The sequence below is a fragment of the Felis catus genome, chromosome D3 (genome assembly GCF_018350175.1).
Source record: "Felis catus isolate Fca126 chromosome D3, F.catus_Fca126_mat1.0, whole genome shotgun sequence".
NCBI lineage: Eukaryota > Metazoa > Chordata > Mammalia > Carnivora > Felidae > Felis > Felis catus.
The window spans coordinates 28973233-28991997 of record NC_058379.1 but is presented as its reverse complement, the minus strand read 5'-3'; the positions used below and the strand labels follow the sequence as shown (position 1 = coordinate 28991997).

Below are 18765 nucleotides of genomic sequence, written 5' to 3'. Positions count from 1 at the left end.
ACGCGGGGGCCAGAAATGAGACAGCAAAACGGAAGGAGATAGTCGTGCTCCCTCCTAGGCCGCTGTGAGACCGGAACCCTCCACCCGGGATCCCGGGAGCGGCGGACGATCAAGGCCGAGACCCGCGCAAGCAGGGCATGCCGGGAAGTGTGGCCTATCTCCAGGCGGTGTGGGTCGGGCCTGCGACGGGGCAGTGCAGTCCAGAAAGGGCTGGGGACTAGACGCCGCCCTCACTGGAAGGGGGAACTGGGCGCGCGTACTTGGCGGTAAATGATTCCCAGGGGGTTACACGCTCTCTGCAGGGCCGGTTCCCGGAGGCTGTGCTGGCCCGCGGAGTCAGGAGGATCGCTAAGCTGGCCGGGAAGCGCGTGCAGGCGGGAGTGTGGCGCCGGCCGGAAGTGTGGTGCGGTTGGCACAGTGCTCGCCGGGAAACGTAGTCCCGCCCGGGGCGGTGGCCTCACGTCCCGCGGACCCAGTGGCCGAGCCGGCGTGGACCCGGGATGGCTGGGCCGGGGGGTTCGGGGGGCCCGATCGGAGCCGGGGCCCTGGCAGGCAGCGCACGGTCCAAGGTAGCTCCGAGCGTGGACTTTGACCACAGCTGCTCGGACAGTGTTGAGTACCTCACACTCAACTTCGGGCCCTTCGAGACAGTGCATCGTTGGCGGCGCCTCCCGCCCTGCGACGAGTTCGTGGGGGCCCGGTACGGCGGAGTTCAGGCGTCTTGGAGTAGGGGGGTGTCTGAGGAGGTCTTGGGCGGGGTCCAGGGACCGAGGCCGGGGCGTGGTGTCCAGGAGCGATCTGGTGATGGGGGGTGGGGAGGAAGTGGTGGTGTCCAGGATGATGTCCAGGCCATGGGAGGGGGTCCTGAGGGAGTCCTGGAGCAGCGTGACCTGGGGCAGGTACTAGAGTTAAGCTGTGTTTGTGGGTCTGGAGCTGGGGTCCCAGGGGCTCTGCAGTGGGGTGCGGAGTCCAGAGAGTCCCAGGGCAATGTCTTTGGTTCCCATATACAGGGTCTTGGGGTACAGGTGGAATTTAGGGATCTCTATCAATCTTGGCAGTTGAGAGGTGTTACCTAATTTCTGCACCAGCCCGGGTGCTTAGTCTCATTCCTTGGGTGCCCCCAGGAGGGTCCTGGACTCACTGCCACCCACCCATTCTTTCTTTCCAGGCGCAGCAAGCACACAGTGGTGGCCTATAAAGATGCCATTTATGTATTTGGTGGAGACAATGGGTGAGTGAGTATGAACATGAGGGTGTTTGGACCAGGGAGGGAGGAACATGGTGGTTCGGACGGGGTTAGCTAATCACTCCGTCTCACTTTCTCCATCTTTGAGGTTACCTGGCCTCAAGGTCCTCAGCACAGCATTCAGTGGATAGCACATGCTTGGGACACAGAAATGTTCCTCTTGTTCTGGGTGGACACAACCTTGAAAGAAACACATCCACCCTGGCAGTCACTCTCACCAGGCACTTTTCCCTTCACTGAACTCCTTTTTGGGCCTTATCCTCATGCTCACATGGCAGTGTTTGGAGGATACAGTTTTATTTATTTCTCATATTTTCCACTTTTTGGAAAGGTTTTCCCACCTGCCATAAATTCCTGGGAAACAACTTTCCTGACACCGACCTGATGTTTTTGTTGGTGGGCACACCTCCATCCTATGAACTGTTCCCAGTTAAGTTGTGGTTGGTCTCCTTTGGTGAGAGATAATGGCTGAGGTAAACCTTTGGTTTGTGCAGCTGCTTTCTTCTGGTGGTGTTTCCTTAAGACCCATTCCCAGAGGGAAAGAGCTATTTTAGCTCTTATCATGGGCTGGGCCATGTTAAGTACTGGGTGTGGGCATAGCAGGCCATGCTTGCAGAGGAAAAGGGGCTCTGATCTGGGCAGGGAAGCCCAATCTGGAGGGGTTGATGACCTGAAAGATAAGTAGGAGTGACTCAGGGGAAAGAGGAAGAGGGTTCCAATCGGAGGGATCCGCCTGGGCAATGAATGACCCAGAGGTGGGGGAGTACAGAGTGGCACCAGACCTGGAGTTTGGGCAGGGCATCCCTCCTCCATTAATTCATTTATGTCATCAGGAAAGGCCAGGGATGCTCACCAGGGGTCTGGGAGGCTTGGGAACCTGCTAGATGTGGGGCTGAAGCTTGGTCTCCCGGATAGACCAGGCTCAGTTCAAGTTAGAGCTTTGTGGCTTTGAGCTCAGGCAGGTTTGTTAAGACCACTAATCTGGTCTCCTCCTTTGTATATGGGGTGGCCATATGCCCTGCTCCTGAGGGTCAGTGAGCACAAACCTGTGAAAGACTCAGGACAGGTTATGCTGTACTGAAGGTGCGGTGTTTGCACATGACCGATTCTGCCCATGAGTTTGTCCCTGCCTCTCAACTACAGGACTTGGCCTGAAGCCCAGAAGGACTGGCCTCTGGTTGGTTCTGCAGCCTTGGTCCTTCAGGACTCCCTCTGCGGGGGCTGACCTGGAGCTAGTAGGGTACAAGGACCCCATGAGTACCTGCAGACTAGGCAGAATGGTTTCCTTGGGCGGGGCCCTGGCTTCTAGCCTGTCTCCCCCACAGCCTGTTTCCCTATGAGCAGCCAGAGGGATCCATTTGAAATGCAAGTCTCAGTGTGTGCCTCCTGAGCACATAATCCTGGGATGGCTCCCCTCTCTCTGAGTAAAAGCCCAAACTGTCCTGGCAGTCTGAGAGGCCCTATATACACTTGTGCCTGCCCTGCTCCTCTGCCTTTGTTTTACACTGGGCTACATCACTGCCTTGCTGTGTTCTGATTGAACCAAGCATCCTCCTGCTCAGGCCCTTGTACTGGCTGTTCCCTCCTTCCCAACCCTTCCTGCCTCTCTTCCGAACATACTGTGAGGGAGGCCTTCCTGACTGCCTGGGTCAACTGGACTGTGGCCCTCCTGTCCCCTTCTGCACCTCTTACTGGCTCCATGGTAAGAGTACAGACCACATAGATTACCTCAGAGTTATTTTTGTTTGTTACCTGTCTCCTCCACTGGGGAGAGACCTGAACCCAGCACCCAAACAATTCAGTAAATGTGTGTCACACGACAGGATGAAATAGGAAAAGGCTCACAGGTGTTCACTGCAGGCTTTATGAGAATCCCCCAAACCAGAAAAGGCCTGATGTCCAGTCCAGGGCAGTGGGTGGGAACATTCCCAGGAGTGTTCTATAGCAGGTAGGGTTGGCATGGTAACTGTGTAGCAATAAGCAGAAATATCTTTGCTATAATGTGGCATTAAGAAACAGGATTTGTCTCACTCTGGTTGCAACTTTGTAAAGATTGAGTACAAAGAAAGATGGCGCTGCCTGGGTGGCTTGGTCCCTTAAGCAACTTTGGCTCAGGTCATGATCTCACGGTGTGTGAGTTCAAGCCCCTCATCTGGCTCTCTGCTGTCAGCACAGAGCCCACTTTGGATCCTCTGTCCCCTCTCTCTCTGCCCCTCCCCCTCCCCTCTTCCACTTGCTCTGCTTGTGCTTGCTCTCTCTCTCAAAAATAAAAATAAACATTTAAAAAAGAAAGAAATAGGGGCACTTGGGTGGCTCAGTTAGTTAAGCGTCCAACTTCGGCTCAGGTCATGATCTCACAGTTCTTGGGTTCGAGCTTCATGTCAGGCTCTGTGCTGACAGCTTGGAGCCTAGAGCCTGCTTCAAATTCTGTGTCTCTGGCTCTCTTTGCCCCTCCCCCACTCACACCACACTTTGTCTCTCTCTCTTTCTCTCTCTCTCTCTCTCTCTCTCAAAAATGAATAAACATTAAAAATTAAAAAAGAAGGAAAGAAAGAAAGAAAAAAAGAAAGAAAGCCTCCTGCAGAATCTGAGAGGGGTAGAGAGAGGGCAAGGAGGGGCAAATGGGAGAGGGGAAAAATTAGTCACATCTCCGCTTCCCAGCTCCTGGCTTCCAGGCTGCATGGCCTCAGGCAGGCCCTTTATCTCCCAGGCTGCTTCCTCTTTTGTAGAGACAGGTGGAGTGTGCAGCCCCCTGGTGCAGATTGAGGGAAGGGTGCAGGGGGTGCCCCATACAGGCCTGGGTGCTGGGCTCCTATTGGTTGACTCCCTTCTTCTTCTTACTGACAAGGGCTGGGCAGTAACTTACAGGTCTTAGTGGGTGGCCAGTGGATTTGTTTTCCATTTTATTGTGCATCTTTAATGTAGTTACACTGGCTTTGCAATAAAGAGGTGGAAGGAATATCAGAGAGGAGGAAAGGGGCCTCCCCTGGGAAGCTCTGCATTGTGGTGGCACAGCCTCCAAGAAAGAGGTGCTGAGACATGGGAGTGGGAGGAGGGGTTCTAGAGCCTGGGGTGAGGTGTGAACCCTCAAGCCAGCTGCTGGGTAGCTGGGATCAGACTTTGGACCTGACCCCAGGCAGGTGGGTCCCTGGCAGCCTGGTACCCGCACCAGCTGGGGAGCTTTCTTTGTGGTCATCACTCTGGTCCCTTGGGAATCAGCTGGATTCCCTAGGGAATCCCTAGCCCTGGTTGGGTCCCCACAACAGTCCCCACCCCCATCCCTGGGCCGCAATGTCCATCTCCTGGGTCCTGGAGAGCAGACCAGGACTGACCCCACTTCTCCCTGGCTGTCTTTTAGGAAGACCATGCTCAACGATCTCCTGCGGTTCGATGTGAAGGATTGCTCCTGGTGTAGGTACGTGGTCTCCGGGCCCCAGGTCCCCCTCTTTCCCCTAGAGGTCCGTAGCACCATGCTGGGCCCTGATTGCCAGTAGGGTCATGCTGGGGAGAGCTAGGGAGAAACTGCAAGGAGACAGCTGTGGTCCTTAGTCTTTCCGTCTCTCTCCTGGGTTTCTTTTCCAGTCCACGACTTGGATTGATTATTCTGAATCCTGTTAGGTAAGGGGATCTGTTTGGTCTGGTTGCTGGTCCTCAAATTCTGCCTCCAGAGAGCCCTTCAGTCACTGGGCCTGTTTCCTGGGCCAGCGGCTGCCCTGGGAGCCAACATGGGTGGGGGTGGGGAACGGCTGCTGGGTCTTTTCAGGACTGACACTGTGGGGCCCGTCTTCTGCCCGGAGACCCCACATGGGTAATGGGCAATACGAGAGCTCTGGCTTCCTGCCACGGATGGCCCTCGCCCCTGTGCAGCCTTGGGCAAGACATTTGCCCTCTCTGAGCACTGCATATTTGTGCCCATCTCCTCCAGTCCAGCCCTACCCAGGGGGAAGCTCACAGCTGAGGGGGAGAAAGGGATCCCAGGATTAGAAGATACTGGGTGTTCTGAGCTCTACCATCTGCTCGTGCAGGAGCACAGACCCTCTGAGTCCCCTGGGTGCCCCACTCTGCAGGAGCTGTGTGTGCAGCCCTCAGGCTCTAGCAGTCCTCTGGGGAGGGGGGGGTCTCACCACCCCCATTTGATGGAGGAGGATGTCCAGGCCCAGGACCCATACCTGCCAAGCCTGGAAAACCAGGGTGGCATCATTGTGTGCCACCCACCCTCTGCCCAGGAGACCTAGGTAGTGCTGATATTGCCAAAGAAATTTGTTATTGTTCCTCTCACACTTAGTTTTATAATATAACCAATAGTTACAGATTAATGTTTAAAATCACTCTAAAGACTTTACAGTCCTTTACTAATAATTGCTTAAGCATAAATGTCTGAAAAGGAGCAGCCCCAGGGAAGCAGTATAAATGGGTTTTTAATTCCGTAAATACAATGCATGGACTACCTCTGTGGAACACAGTGCAGCTGTAAGAACCCAAGTATAGCTGATTGGAGAGTGGCAGGAAGACCTAGTCACATTTTACTGTTAAGCTGAAAAAGCAGCTTAATTTTCATAAATTACTTTCATAAATTACTCGGAGGCATAAACATGAATAGGAAAGGTGACGGGGTGGGAGGGTGGTGGCCTCAAGGTATAAAGGGTAGTTTCTGGCAAAGGGATTATATACAAGTCTTAATTCTGGTTTTGTGTTTTTTCCTTATTGGCAACTTTTATTATACGTTTCTATATAATGACATAGGTATTACCTACAAAACACAAAAACGAAAGGAATCAGGGAGGTGGCAGGGGCTGCCCTGTGTGGCATGGACTGCACATCTGACCCCTGCTGACACCCACTCTCCGTTTCCCCCCCACCAGGGCCTTCACCACAGGCACCCCACCAGCCCCCCGCTACCACCACTCAGCCGTTGTCTACGGGAGCAGCATGTTTGTATTTGGTGAGCTGCCTCTTCTCTCCTGGGCACTGTGCCCTCTTCTGGGCTCACAGCACCCTTGTCCTGCCCCAGGCCCGGGGACCACATGCTGTGCATGGCCAACTTCTCTCTGTCCATGCCTTGTCTTTCTCTGCTTGAGTCTTGAGTTCCTGCACTGGTTTGGGGGCCTCTCAAGGGCCCCTGTGGCCCTATGTGCCCCTTTCCCTAACTGTCCCAATTTCCCAGGTTTAGAATTGTCTGCCTCTGTGACTGGGCTGGAAGGTGGCTCTCCTCCCTCCTCTGTCACCCCACCAGGAGCAGAGCACAGGGTTCTGCTCATTTATGTGTCCCCAGAGCCTAACACAGTCAGGCACACAGTAGGTGTTCCCCAAAGTTTATGGAGGGAGTCCCAGAATACATCTTAAGTGAGGCCAGATTCTGTCCCCACCTCCTGGGGTTTAGAGACTCTGAGATGCTGCCTTTGGGTGTGACAGTTTCTCCCTCTCTCTACCCAGGGGGCTACACTGGGGACATTTATTCCAATTCTAACTTGAAGAATAAAAACGACCTCTTTGAATATAAGTTTGCAACTGGCCAGTGGACAGAGTGGAAAATTGAAGGACGGTGAGAGACTTTGCTGAAACCTTTCAGGGTTGATCGAGTGGCTACCGCATTGGGTCCGTGGTGGCAGCCGGCCTGGGATGTGGCCCCTATAGCATTACAGAAGAAGAGCCTGAGACTCAGAGAGGCCTGAGCTCTGCTCATTCCCAGCTGTGCCTGTTTGAGGCCCTTGCCCTGCTCTTAGATTCTCTCCTTTCAGAGAGCAGAAGGGACCCTGATGTACTGCTGATGGGCGCGTCTCTCCTGTTTTGCAAGCATCCCCCTTTGATATTTTGGTGGTGTCTGGGAGAGGGCTTTACCCTGTGGGCATCTGAATTCCTTATCCCACTGCCCTGCCTCATGAGCTCAGCCTTATGACACCCAGATGGCATCCCAGAGCCCCGGTGTCAGCAAATGTAGGCACAGTGGCCCTGGGGTCCCGGCTGGTGTTATGGGGCCACGAGGTTCAGGTCTGTGCTGGGCGGCCTCGCTCCTCACCCCCTCCCTCATCACACTACAGGTTGCCGGTCGCTAGGTCTGCCCATGGCGCCACGGTATACAGTGACAAGCTGTGGATCTTTGCTGGCTATGATGGCAATGCCAGGTAGGTGGTGCCCAGCCCGTGCACCCGGCCCCTGAGCAGCCCTGTAAGTGTACCAAGGCCCAGAGCAGGCCTTCCTGGCATGGGAGGGCTCAGGTGGGGGTTTCTCAAGAGGGTAGCGTTGTGGACAGGAGGGACGGGGTGGGGGGCTGGGGTGCCTGGGTGGCTCAGTCAGTTAAGCATCTGACTTGATTTTGGCTCAGGTCATGATCTCACTGTCAGTACGGAGCCCACTTGGGTTCATCTCTCCCTTTTTCTCTGCTCCTGCCCCACTCGTACATGTGTGTGCATGTGCGCTCTTGCCCTCTCAAAATAGATAAACTGAAAACAAAAAGGACTGAGGGGAAGAAGATGGGTAGGATGGAGGTGAGGGGCAACTGAGTGGAGCTCTTGCTCAACCCGACAGAGGTCAGAAGGCCTGGCACCCCTGAGACCCCTCCTGGGGGTGTCTGAGGAGGTGGCAAGCCTGGCCCATTTTTGTGCAGCTATCTGAGGATGTGCTGCATTTTTCTGATTACAAAAGTAGCATGTGATCATTCCCCAAGACTTCAGCATTATAGAAACTCCAAGAGGTGGGGCACCTGGCTGGCTCAGTTAGAAGAGTATGTGAGTCTCAATCTTGGAGTCGTGAGTTCGAGCCCCAGGTTGGGTATGGAAATCACTAAAAAAAAAAAAATTTTTTTTGAAACAAACGCTCCAAGGGATGCGATGTTAGTGGTGGTTTCTGCATGTGTTGCCTCTCTGAAGTCCTCTCCGAGCCCCGGGGGTCTGCCGAGTGGGACTGACCCTGCTACACTGGCTAGACGTTGTGCTTAAGACCATGTGTTCCTGTCTGGGCTGGGGGGATACCTAGCAGGGATTCAGTGCATCCCCCCCGGCCCTGACGCTGAAGCCCCCACCTCATGGCTACTCCATAGGCCCCTGATCAGAGTCCTGCGTGATGTGTCCTTCCTCCCTGGAGCCATCTCTCCCGGCCAGGCCCACCCTGCCACCAGCTCCAGCTGTGCAGATCCTGACCCCTCTGTCCTAATGCAGGTTGAATGACATGTGGACCATTGGCCTCCAGGACCGGGAGCTCACATGCTGGGAGGAGGTGAGGGGTTTGGGGGGCTGGGGCAGGCAGGGAAGGCAGGGGCTTGGGGGGCCAAGGTGGGGCCGGCAGGGAGGGGAGGGGCAATGGGGGGGCAGAGGTGGGGCAGGGGAGGGGCTGCTTTGTTCTCTTTGCCAAATCCTAGCCTGTCCTCAGCCTCACCCTCCCTGCTGACTTCCTGCCCAATTCCAGCAGCACTCACCTAGTGACTAAATCCTCTGTGCTTCAAATGGCAGCGTGTCCTGGTGACTGGTGCCACTTAGGTAGAATCCACCCTCATTTGAACACAGCGAGTTCAGCATGCTGTCTGGTGTCCTGCTCCCTGCTGTTTCTGGGCAATCTGTCCATCTGCTCCATTCTTTCCCCTGGAGTTTCTTTCCCCCATGGTGATGATTTTTAGCCCCAGTTGTTAAAAACTGGGCCCATTTAGGTGGATGAGGTGGGGCTTTAAGCTGTTCCATAGAACTTAATCTATGAACCCTCATTCACAGAAGTTTCAAGAATGAAAGTAGTCCCAGTTCAGCAGTGTAAGTAAGTCTCGACCCTGTGAACCTGGTCCCATGAGGGCTCGGGCTGAGCTGCCTTCCCTACCCCAGGTAGCGCAGAGCGGTGAGATCCCGCCATCCTGCTGCAACTTCCCAGTGGCCGTGTGCCGGGACAAGATGTTTGTGTTCTCAGGGCAGAGTGGAGCCAAGATAACCAACAACCTCTTCCAGTTTGAATTCAAGGACAAGACGTGAGTGTTCTGGTGGTGGCACCCACATCTGTGTCTGGAGCTGTCCTCGTGAGCTTCCGACACAGCAGGGCAAGTTACCCTTCCAGAGCAAGGAGGTGCAGGTGCCTTCATACAGACTGTGCAAGCAGGCTCCTTAGTGTGTGGCTACAGCTCAGCAAGATGGGGCTCAGCTGGCCTCTCTCTCTGTCCAGCGTGAAGGACGGCTCCTGCCCCGCAGACGGCCTGGTCAGTGTCACCAGTAACAAATGTGGCTGGAATAGATCTCATACGATGGAAGAAACCTGGAGGGGTGCTCAGGCCCTGAGAGCGTCCAGCCTATGCTGTCCTTGACCAGCCCTCGTGATGGGGACTGAGCTCTGGAGGTGGCACAGACTGGGTCTTGGCTCTGGGAGTGAATGGAGGGGAGGGAACAGGGAGCTTCTGCTGTAAGCCAGGGAGGCTCAGGAGGGGACTTGGAGTTGCCCTGGAGCCCAGCACTGTCCATTCAGAAGGAGGAAGGTCAAGGCATCTGAGGCAGAGGGAATCCCGCTGACACCCACCCAGCTCTCCTGTGGCTCTCATGAGGGCAGCCGGGCTTGAGCCAGCCTGCCTCTCCATCCTGGCCTTGGTGCTTACAGCAGTGGGCAGCAAAGAGGGCTCAGCACCAATAGGAACAGACCTGGTGAGGTGAGAGGCCTTGGAAGTAGAGGCCAAGAAGGCTCAGATGTGGGGAGGGGTTAAAGGGCAGAAACGCAGGCTCTGGATAGGTGGACAAGTGGCTAATCTGGGAAGGGTGCTCAAGGAGGTACAGGTATTGGAGGAGATGCAGGGCCTGAGGACTGTTCAGGGATGTGGGGGCTGAGGAAGGTGCATTGAGGGAGCAGAGGGCTGTGGGGTGGGGGACCCAGGCCAGAGATGGGGGGCAGAGCTGCAGCTGGGGGCAGAGTGGACAGGGGTAGGAAGAAAACCAGGGGAGGTATGGCCACCAGCACCAGCCCAGGCTGGGTGTTAGGAGATCCCGGGGGCCACTGGCAGCAGAGGAGTTCCACGGGGTGGAGTCAGTGTGGTGCTGCCTTCCTCGGGCTGGCCTGCTCCCAGCCCCCAGACAGCCACCTGCCCAGTGTCATGCCTGTGCCCTTTGCTCCCACACACACAGAGGTGAGAGTGAACACACCCTGGCCTTTAGGCTGTGCATAGGTGGGCAGATCCTGTGGTGTGGGCATCACATAGGGCCCATTCCCCATGGGGCCACAGAGGGCTGCTGGTGTGAGGCACTTAGCACTGGGGTCCTTACAGAGCACCTCTGCCCTACCCCATTCCCAGATGGGCATTCAGGACCCCTGCCACCTGGAGATGGGCTTTGCCCAGGCAGATCTCCTGCATGCTGGACAACCTCCCCGCAGCAGGGGCACCTGTCAAGCCCAGCATGTGCCAGGTGCAGGGGTCAGCATGGAGCCAGATGGCATGGCCCACCTGGCCAGGATCTGTTTGGGTTCCAAAGAGGATACGTTGGAAGCTGTTGGGGATTCCTGGGAGGGTAGAGAATGTAGGAGCAGCATTGGGAGGTGGGGTCCTGGTGGCTCCCAGGAGCAAGGCCTTGGCTGTGGGGATCATCCCACATGTTGGAGTGGTGTACATATCTCCATTCCCCCAGAGAGTGGAATTGCTTCACCATACAGAGGCTGGCCACCCCTCCTGCCTGCCACTGCTGCCTGGTTTATAGCTGGGAGACAGAAAAGGACTCGGGCAGGACCCCATGGTGGGCTGAGTGGACCTAGGCAGAGCTGGTGCCAGAGCAAAAGGGGATGCCCTGCAGTGCATGCCCTCCCTTGACCCGGCTGGTCTCCCCAGGGGCTTCAGGGCACTTCCAGCTGGTGCCTGCTGTGGGGAGGCCTCAGAACCCAGGTGGAGGCCGTGGGGGAGCAGGAGCCCCCACTCTGGCACTAGTTTACTGTCATGTGCCCTTAGGTGGACACGCATCCCCACCGAGCACCTACTCCGTGGCTCCCCACCACCCCCGCAGCGGCGCTATGGGCACACCATGGTGGCCTTTGACCGCCACCTCTACGTGTTTGGGGGTGCGGCAGACAACACACTGCCCAATGAGCTGCACTGCTATGATGTGGACTTCCAGACCTGGGAGGTTGTCCAGCCCAGCTCAGACAGTGAGGTGAGTGCTTCCGGGCACAGGTGGCCAGGGTTGCCCAGGCCTGAGGGCTGGGAGGCCTGATTCACCTGCTCCCACCACCCTCCAGCTCCTCACAGCCTCAGAGGGCTCCCAGGGCTCTAGATGGCCAGCAGGAGCAAAGCCCGGATGACTGAGGCCCTCAGCCCTGGACGCCTGCCTTGACCAGACCCTAGGCCCTGGGCCCTTGTTCTCCATCTTGCAGCCTACAGGCTTTTAACATTTCACTTCCCATCATATCTGCATGGTGCTGAGGATGTTCTCCCAGAACGTCCACCCTGACTGCTGCTGGCTCCCCTTCTCAGCCATGCTGCGAGCTCCCTTATCCTGTGGCTCTTTCCCCTCCCAAACCTGTCCCCAGAGCGCTCTCACTCTTGAACAGGGTCAGCAGGAGGCTGGTCTGTGGTGCCTTGCCTGGCCCTTGCTGACTGGTCCCATGCCCGCATGTCTCTCCCCTCCAGGTCGGTGGGGCTGAGGTGCCAGAGCGAGCATCTGCTTCTGAGGAGGCGCCTGCCCTGGCCTCTGAGGAGCGGGGTGGCTTCAAGAAGTCCCGAGATGTGTTTGGCCTGGACTTTGGCACCACCACAGCCAAGCCGCCTGCCCCGCCGGCCTCAGAGGTGAGGGTTGGCGCCCTCGCTCCTCTCCATCACTCCCTGATGCCAGTCCTGTGGTCAGCCTCTCTCACAGATAGGGAGACTGAGGCTTAGAGAAGTACTTGTTAGGGTCACTTATCTCCTCCCCTCCCCACCTCCACCCAGCTGCCAAGCGGAAGGCTCTTCCATGCAGCTGCTGTGATCTCGGACGCCATGTACATCTTCGGGGGCACCGTGGACAATAACATCCGCAGTGGGGAGATGTACAGGTTCCAGGTGGGGCTCATGGACCGACTGCAGGGGAGCCAGCCAGGGTGGATGGGTCCCAGATGATGGAAACTGAGGCCCCGTAGATAGGGGTGGGACTTGTCCAAGGGGACCAGAGCCAGGGGTCTAGTGGGATGGCAGCCTTCCCGAGGAGTCTGGAAGACAGGGTGGGGAACTCTAGGCCGAGGGCAGTCTGAGGAACCTCTGTGCAGGGTGGGGTGGGTGGGGCAACATTGGGGGCTCACAGTGGAGCCAGTGGAGGCCGGGGAGCAGGCTTGGGCCAGTGGAGGGAGCTGGGCTGAGCTGGGCTGGGCAGTGTGGCTTAGAGGGGGGCAGAGCCTGGGCCAGTGCTGGCTTCCCTGGGCAACACTGGGTCTCCTCCCACAGTTCTCTTGTTACCCCAAGTGCACACTGCATGAGGACTACGGGAGGCTGTGGGAGAGCCGCCAGTTCTGCGACGTGGAGTTTGTGTTGGGCGAGGTGGGTGCCCTCCCTATGCCCAGCCTGTCCCCTGTACTGCAGGGTGGAGGCTGTGCCCTGAGGCACTGCTGGCCTATCCCTTGTGCCTGGAGTCCTAGAGTCCTTACCTGGCTGTCTGGGCCTCCGTCCCAGCCAGGATGAGGGTTCTGTGCTCCCCACCAAGGTGTCATTCTTGCTCCAGAAGGAGGAGTGTGTGCAGGGCCATGTGGCCATTGTCACCGCTCGGAGCCGCTGGCTCCGCAGGAAGATCATGCAAGCACGGGAACGGCTAGCCCAGGTGAGGTGCTGCCCAGTCCCTCCTGCCAGGACAGTGGCATCTGTGGGGTGCCCCTGAGCTCCCCTTCCTCTCCCTATAGAAGCTGGAGGAGGAGGCAGCCCCCGCTTCCAGGGAGGACCCTGGTGCAGCTGTGGGGGGGGCCCGGCCGCCCCTGCTGCACGTGGCCATCCGCGAGGCCGAGGCCCGGCCCTTTGAAGTGCTCATGCAGTTCCTGTACACGGACAAGATCAAGTACCCGCGGAAAGGTGCGCTGGGGGTGGGAACAGGGTGGACAGGCGCACAGCCTGAGGCCTGGCGGCCACCACCACTCATGTCCACTGGTGTGGTTGAGTTGCCTGATGACCCAGACCCACACTCCTCTGAAAGAAGCCCTGGACCCTGTGCTCCCCTCCGCCCTGCCCCGCACCTTCTCCCTCTCTCCATAACTCTGAGGTTCAGGGAGCTCTTGGATGCAGGCCACGTGGAGGATGTGCTGCTCATCATGGATGTCTACAAGTTGGCACTGAGCTTCCAGTTGTGCCGCCTGGAGCAGCTGTGCCGACAGTACATCGAGGCCTCCGTGGACTTGCAGAACGTGCTGGTTGTGTGTGAGAGTGCCACCAGGCTGCAGCTGGGCCAGCTGAAGGTGCGGGCCGGTGTGCATGGCCCACCCCGCCTACCACAGGCCCCCGTCCCCTGCTGCCAACACCAACCCCAGGCTGGCAAGCTGCTGCCCCTGCCCTGCTGCTACCAACCTGCACCCCAGGCTGCCAACTCTCGCCACAGGGCCCCCATACCCCGTTGTCAAACCCTACCCCAGGCTGCCGACCCCTGCCACAAGCCCCCTGTTCCCTGCTGCTGCCCCCGCCCTGCTGCTGCCAACCCGCACCCCAGGCTGCCAACTCTCGCCACAGGGCCCCCATACCCCGTTGTCAAACCCTACCCCAGGCTGCCGACCCCTGCCACAAGCCCCCTGTTCCCTGCTGCTGCCCCCACCCTGCTGCTGCCAATCCGCACCCCAGGCTGCCAACTCTCGCCACAGGGCCCCCATACCCCGTTGTCAAACCCTACCCCAGGCTGCCGACCCCTGCCACAAGCCCCCTGTTCCCTGCCCCTGCCCAAGTCCTCCTGCCCAGGCTGCTGCCCCATCGGCCAAGGCCTGACCCTGCTTGCCTGCTCCGGCTTGTGTGTCCCAGGAGCATTGCCTGAACTTCGTGGTGAAGGAGTCCCACTTCAATCAGGTGATCATGATGAAGGAGTTTGAACGCCTCTCTTCCCCACTGATTGTGGAGATTGTGCGGCGGAAGCAGCAGCCACCTCCCCGTGCTCCCTCAGAGCAGCCCGTGGACATTGGTAGGGATCCAGTCCCCATCCCTGAGGCAGCAGAACGGGATGGTATTCATCCTGGGTGGAGACCTGGGAGCCATGGAAGTACCTGCCAGGCCCTCAGGGTGGGGTGTGGGTACTGGGGGTGCCCAGAGTGCTCCTGGGGCTCCTGCATGGGCAGACAGGGAGGCAGGTCAGGCTCATTGGAAGGAAGAGCCCCTGACCTATGGGGCATCCTACCACAGCTGTGTCCCTGAGGGTGGAGAATCTCCTGAGCCCGTTTCCAGAGGTGGGCACGGGTCCCTCTCTAGTGAGGGTACCTGCCCTGACTGACATCAGGTTTGACAGCTCTGTTGCGAGCAGTGTGCTCAGGGTCAGTGACTAGTTGCAAGCTTCTTTTCTAGGCATGCCCACCCTTTGGGGCCTAGTGAGAGGTAAGCTCAGTCCAAAGACTTCAGACATTCCTGGTAGCTCCCTGTGCCCACCTAGTCTGGGAAGGGACATCACAATCTCCTTCATCCCCTGACTCTCCCTGGGGTCTGTGCTGCATCTGGCCATTGGCCCTGGGTGACACAAGGAGGGACACAGTGCTTGCCAGACCCAGAGGGGGCTCAAGCATAAGGGTAGGGAGGAGGGTTCAGTGGGCTGAGTTGGGGAGATCAGACTCTGGGGGTCGGGCAGGCCTAAGGGCCGTGTTTGGGGCTGAGGGGAGAAGGTAACAGGGCCTGTTAGTGCCTCAAGGGCCAGAGTGAGCCTTCTGGCCTGGGAGACGTTTGTTCAGGGCAGCAGCATGGGCAGATGTCCAGGAAGCAGTGCCTGGGGCCCTGAGGCCCAAATCTGATGGCTGAGTCTGCAGAGGGGCAGGAGGCATCTGCTCGGGGTTCGTCTACACCAACCCCTGCCCTCCCTACCAGGCACATCTCTGATCCAGGACATGAAGGCATACCTGGAGGGGGCAGGTGCAGAGTTCTGTGACATCACTCTGCTGCTGGATGGGCACCCAAGACCGGCCCACAAGGCCATCCTGGCCGCTCGCTCCAGGTGGGTGGGGGTGTGGCTACAGGGCAGGGCAGGGCAGTCCTGGGCACAGCTTCTGTTTGCCGAGAGCCAGGACTCGAATGCCCCTGTCTGCAGCTACTTTGAGGCCATGTTCCGGTCCTTCATGCCCGAGGACGGGCAGGTGAACATCTCCATCGGGGAGATGGTGCCCAGCAGGCAGGCCTTTGAGTCCATGCTGCGCTACATCTACTACGGCGAGGTCAACATGCCGCCCGAGGACTCTCTGCATCCTCCCTGCCATGGGTGCTCCCAGGTCACCTCTGGAGGCCCGAGTCCCCAACTTAGGCAGCTTTGGAGCCTCGTGGGTGGGTTCTGGCCTAGCGATTTCCTGAGGATTTCCTGGTACCTAATGCTCTCCCAGCAGTTGGTCAGCAGGCACAGAGAGGTTGGCAGCCGGGAGGGATGGGTGGGTTCTTGACTCTCACAACTGCCCAGAGGAAGTGGTCCTGTGTTATAGGTGAGTAGATCACCGTGGAGTGATTCCTGGTCATGTCACTTCATGGGGGCCTGCACATGGGTGCAAGATGCCTTTCAGGGCTCTGTGAAGCCACAGTTAGTTCTGCAAATGTGCATATGGGTATTTTCCTGGGAGAGGATTTTGGGTTTTCTTTGGATCTTGAATAGGGCTTCAGAGTCCATGTAGAGAGCAAGTCAGTGTCCTGCCTGGATTGGAGCCCTTGTGCTGGTCCCTTGGGGTGGGGGGCGGTTTCCTTGTTCTGAGCACACAGGAGGAGGCAGCCACAATCTCAGGCTTCCTCTGCCCCTGGTGCACGCGGGGCTCCAGCTGCACCCTCCCAGGGGAGATGCACAGGTGGCGGGAGGACGAGCTCCTTTGGCTGACAGCTCCTTAACCAGCCCCCAGCTACCTGTTTGCGGCTCCCTACTATTACGGTTTCTACAACAACCGGCTGCAGGCGTACTGCAAGCAGAACCTGGAGATGAACGTGACAGTACAGAATGTACTGCAGGTAGCTCGGCGGGTGCTCATGGGCCTTCCTGAACCTGGGCGGGTTGGGGGAGGGATGGGGCAGCACCTCAAGGAACCTGCTGTTCCAGATCCTGGAGGCAGCTGACAAGACGCAAGCACTGGACATGAAGCGGCACTGCCTGCACATCATCGTGCACCAGTTCACCAAGGTCAGGGCCCTCCCAGCCCAGCACTCACTGCCAACCCATCTTTAGGACCCACTTCTGCCCGCGTTAGCCTTGGCCAGGTGTGGGGTGGGGGTGCGTGGAATCTCATCTCCTGCAGCAGTGGTCCCTGGGGTTAGCCAAGCAGAGTACCCACCCACTGGCCATTTGGAGTCAGCCTGTGCCCTGGCTTGGTTGAGCTCCTGCGAGACTCTGGAGCCCACTCTGGCCCTCATGGGAATCCGGTTCCATCCTGTTTGGGCCTTTTGGTTGCCTCCTGCAGGTGTCCAAGCTGCCCACACTGCGCTCGCTGAGCCAACAGCTGCTTCTTGACATCATAGACTCCCTGGCCTCCCACATCTCTGACAAGCAGTGCGCAGAGCTTGGAGCTGACATATGAGGCCCCATGTGGTGCTGGCCCACTCGAGGAGAATAACCATGCCTGTTCCTGCCCTGCCCACTGCAGACTATGCTGGCCACGCTCAGGCCTCAGGTGGAGTGGTTAGACCTGCCAGCCGAGGGGCAGGGTGCCCAGAGTCTCCGGAGGGAAAGAGGACATGGGGGGCTCTGGATGCCCCATTTCACTGCTAAGGACAAGTCCCACAGGGAGTGATGTTAAAACAGACCCCCTGGGTGGCACCCTCTCCTCAGTTGGAGGTGTGGGTGGGAAGCCAGGCCCCAGCAGTGGGGAGAGCCCATTGTGGAGCTGGTTTGAGGCTGCCCATCCAGCAGGGACTGTGTATGGCTTGTGGGTCTGGCCACTGGATCCTATTGCCCCGAGACCCCTCTGATGTGGGCTACATAGTACCCCCTCACCTTCACTGGGGTTGCTCTAAGGGCCCCTACTGTCATCCAGAGCTTGTGGGTGGACAATAGTAACAGGCAGATGAAATCTGACTCAGGATGAATTTTGTGAAGGGCCCTGATGCCGAACTGGGCCTTGGCTTCCAGAGGGGCTACGGGATCCCACTCCACTGTGTGCACATCAGGAGTCCCCAGTTGTGCCAGGGAGACGTCAGTGAAAGTGCTCCCCCCCCAGGTCCCCATCTGTCCCTAAGTATTTATTCTTCGTCATAGACATGCCATTAAGACCATAGTAGTGCTACCTATTACACCTCATGGGTACAGGCCCCACGGGTGGACTCCGGCCCTCAGCTGTCCCTGAGCTGGGGATGGATCATGTGGCCCAAGTGCTTGAGACTGGCCAATCCCATCCGGTCTTCTATCCGTGTCAGCAACTCCCAGCCACATCTAGGGATACCCAGGGATATGGGGTGGGGAGGGGAGAGGGGTTGCAGCAGAAATCCTGAAGTCCCAAGGCCGCCTTGCTCCTGCCTAGGCTGGGAGGCTAAAGGATTGGGCACCATGTCCTTTCCTGCCCCCCAACAGAAGGCCCTGTGTGAGTCCACCCTAATACAACAGGCACTTCTGCCTCCTCTCTGGGAACAAGAACCCCAGGGACCCTTCTGCCCTGGCTGCCAGGAAGCCACATTGGGGGGAAACAGTCCCCCTTGTCTCCTCCCTCCGGTTGCGTCCCCATGCGATGGCACTTGCCACTCCTTGGCCCTTGCTGAAGAGCCCCAGATGGTGCCACGTAGTTGGACAGGGAGCCCTGGTCCCAGGTGGGCATCCTTAGGCAAGAGGAGTCCATCCATAAGGCTGCCGGCAAGCTAGGAAATGGCCTGGCACAAGATGAGCCTTGGTGAACAACTGCAAACCCTGCTCTACAGTGGACCCTTGTAACTGGTCGTTTGACTTTTTCTTCCAGACATATGAATAAATGAAGTTACACACCAAGGACCCTAGAAAGCCAATTTCACAGCATTGTGTGGCACTTTCCAGGACTAGAGAGAATTCAGCTATGCTCTTGGGGCTACTGTAGCCACGGCCAGCAGGGAGGTCATGTGTGCAGTTAATCACCCTGCACACTGAACTGTTTGCCACAATCACAGACTCAGGGAAGCCTACTTTCCAGTCAGCTTGAAGAAAAATGGGGACTCCAGTTGAGGCCAGGATTGCTGTCTTCATGCCTGCCTCCAAGTTTCCCCCACCTCTTCTCAGACCTCCGGGGACTAGAAGTGTCACTTGCTGGGCCCTTACTACTTGCCAATCATAGTAGCACTAGGTCAGAAATTGCCATCTTTGTCCGTTTTTCAGATGAGCCAGGCCCAGTGTAAATGGGTGGCTGGTCTGCAGGCTGGGGTTCAGATGTTGTACCCTACTGACTGCTGGGCAGATTAGGCTAGTGGATAAAAGCCATGCAGGTGTCCTTGTAAAGAGACTGACTCTGGCCTGGGT

General features: G+C 57.7%; 1 protein-coding gene across 3 annotated transcripts; it reads left to right on the top strand.

Moving 5' to 3' along the window:
- The first annotated feature begins 320 nt into the window (after positions 1–320).
- LZTR1 (leucine zipper like transcription regulator 1) lies at positions 321–18264 on the top strand. Of its 3 annotated transcripts, none has more exons than XM_045041175.1 (21): positions 321–700; positions 1169–1231; positions 4605–4661; positions 6109–6188; positions 6680–6788; positions 7285–7368; positions 8401–8458; positions 9052–9191; positions 11139–11340; positions 11817–11972; positions 12114–12224; positions 12603–12695; positions 12877–12972; positions 13052–13217; positions 13428–13597; positions 14193–14304; positions 15192–15318; positions 15412–15561; positions 16199–16304; positions 16393–16473; positions 16751–18264. In XM_045041175.1, the coding sequence occupies exons 1-21, from the start codon at positions 501–503 to the stop codon at positions 16865–16867; spliced, it is 2478 nt and encodes an 825-aa protein (XP_044897110.1). In that variant the 5' UTR covers positions 321–500; the 3' UTR covers positions 16868–18264. The 3 variants fall into 3 exon arrangements, with proteins under 3 accessions (XP_044897110.1, XP_044897111.1, XP_011286225.3); XM_011287923.4 differs by having other exon boundaries at positions 325–700; positions 14148–14304; XM_045041176.1 differs by lacking the exon at positions 11817–11972 and having other exon boundaries at positions 322–700; positions 14148–14304.
- Positions 18265–18765: the final 501 nt, after the last annotated feature.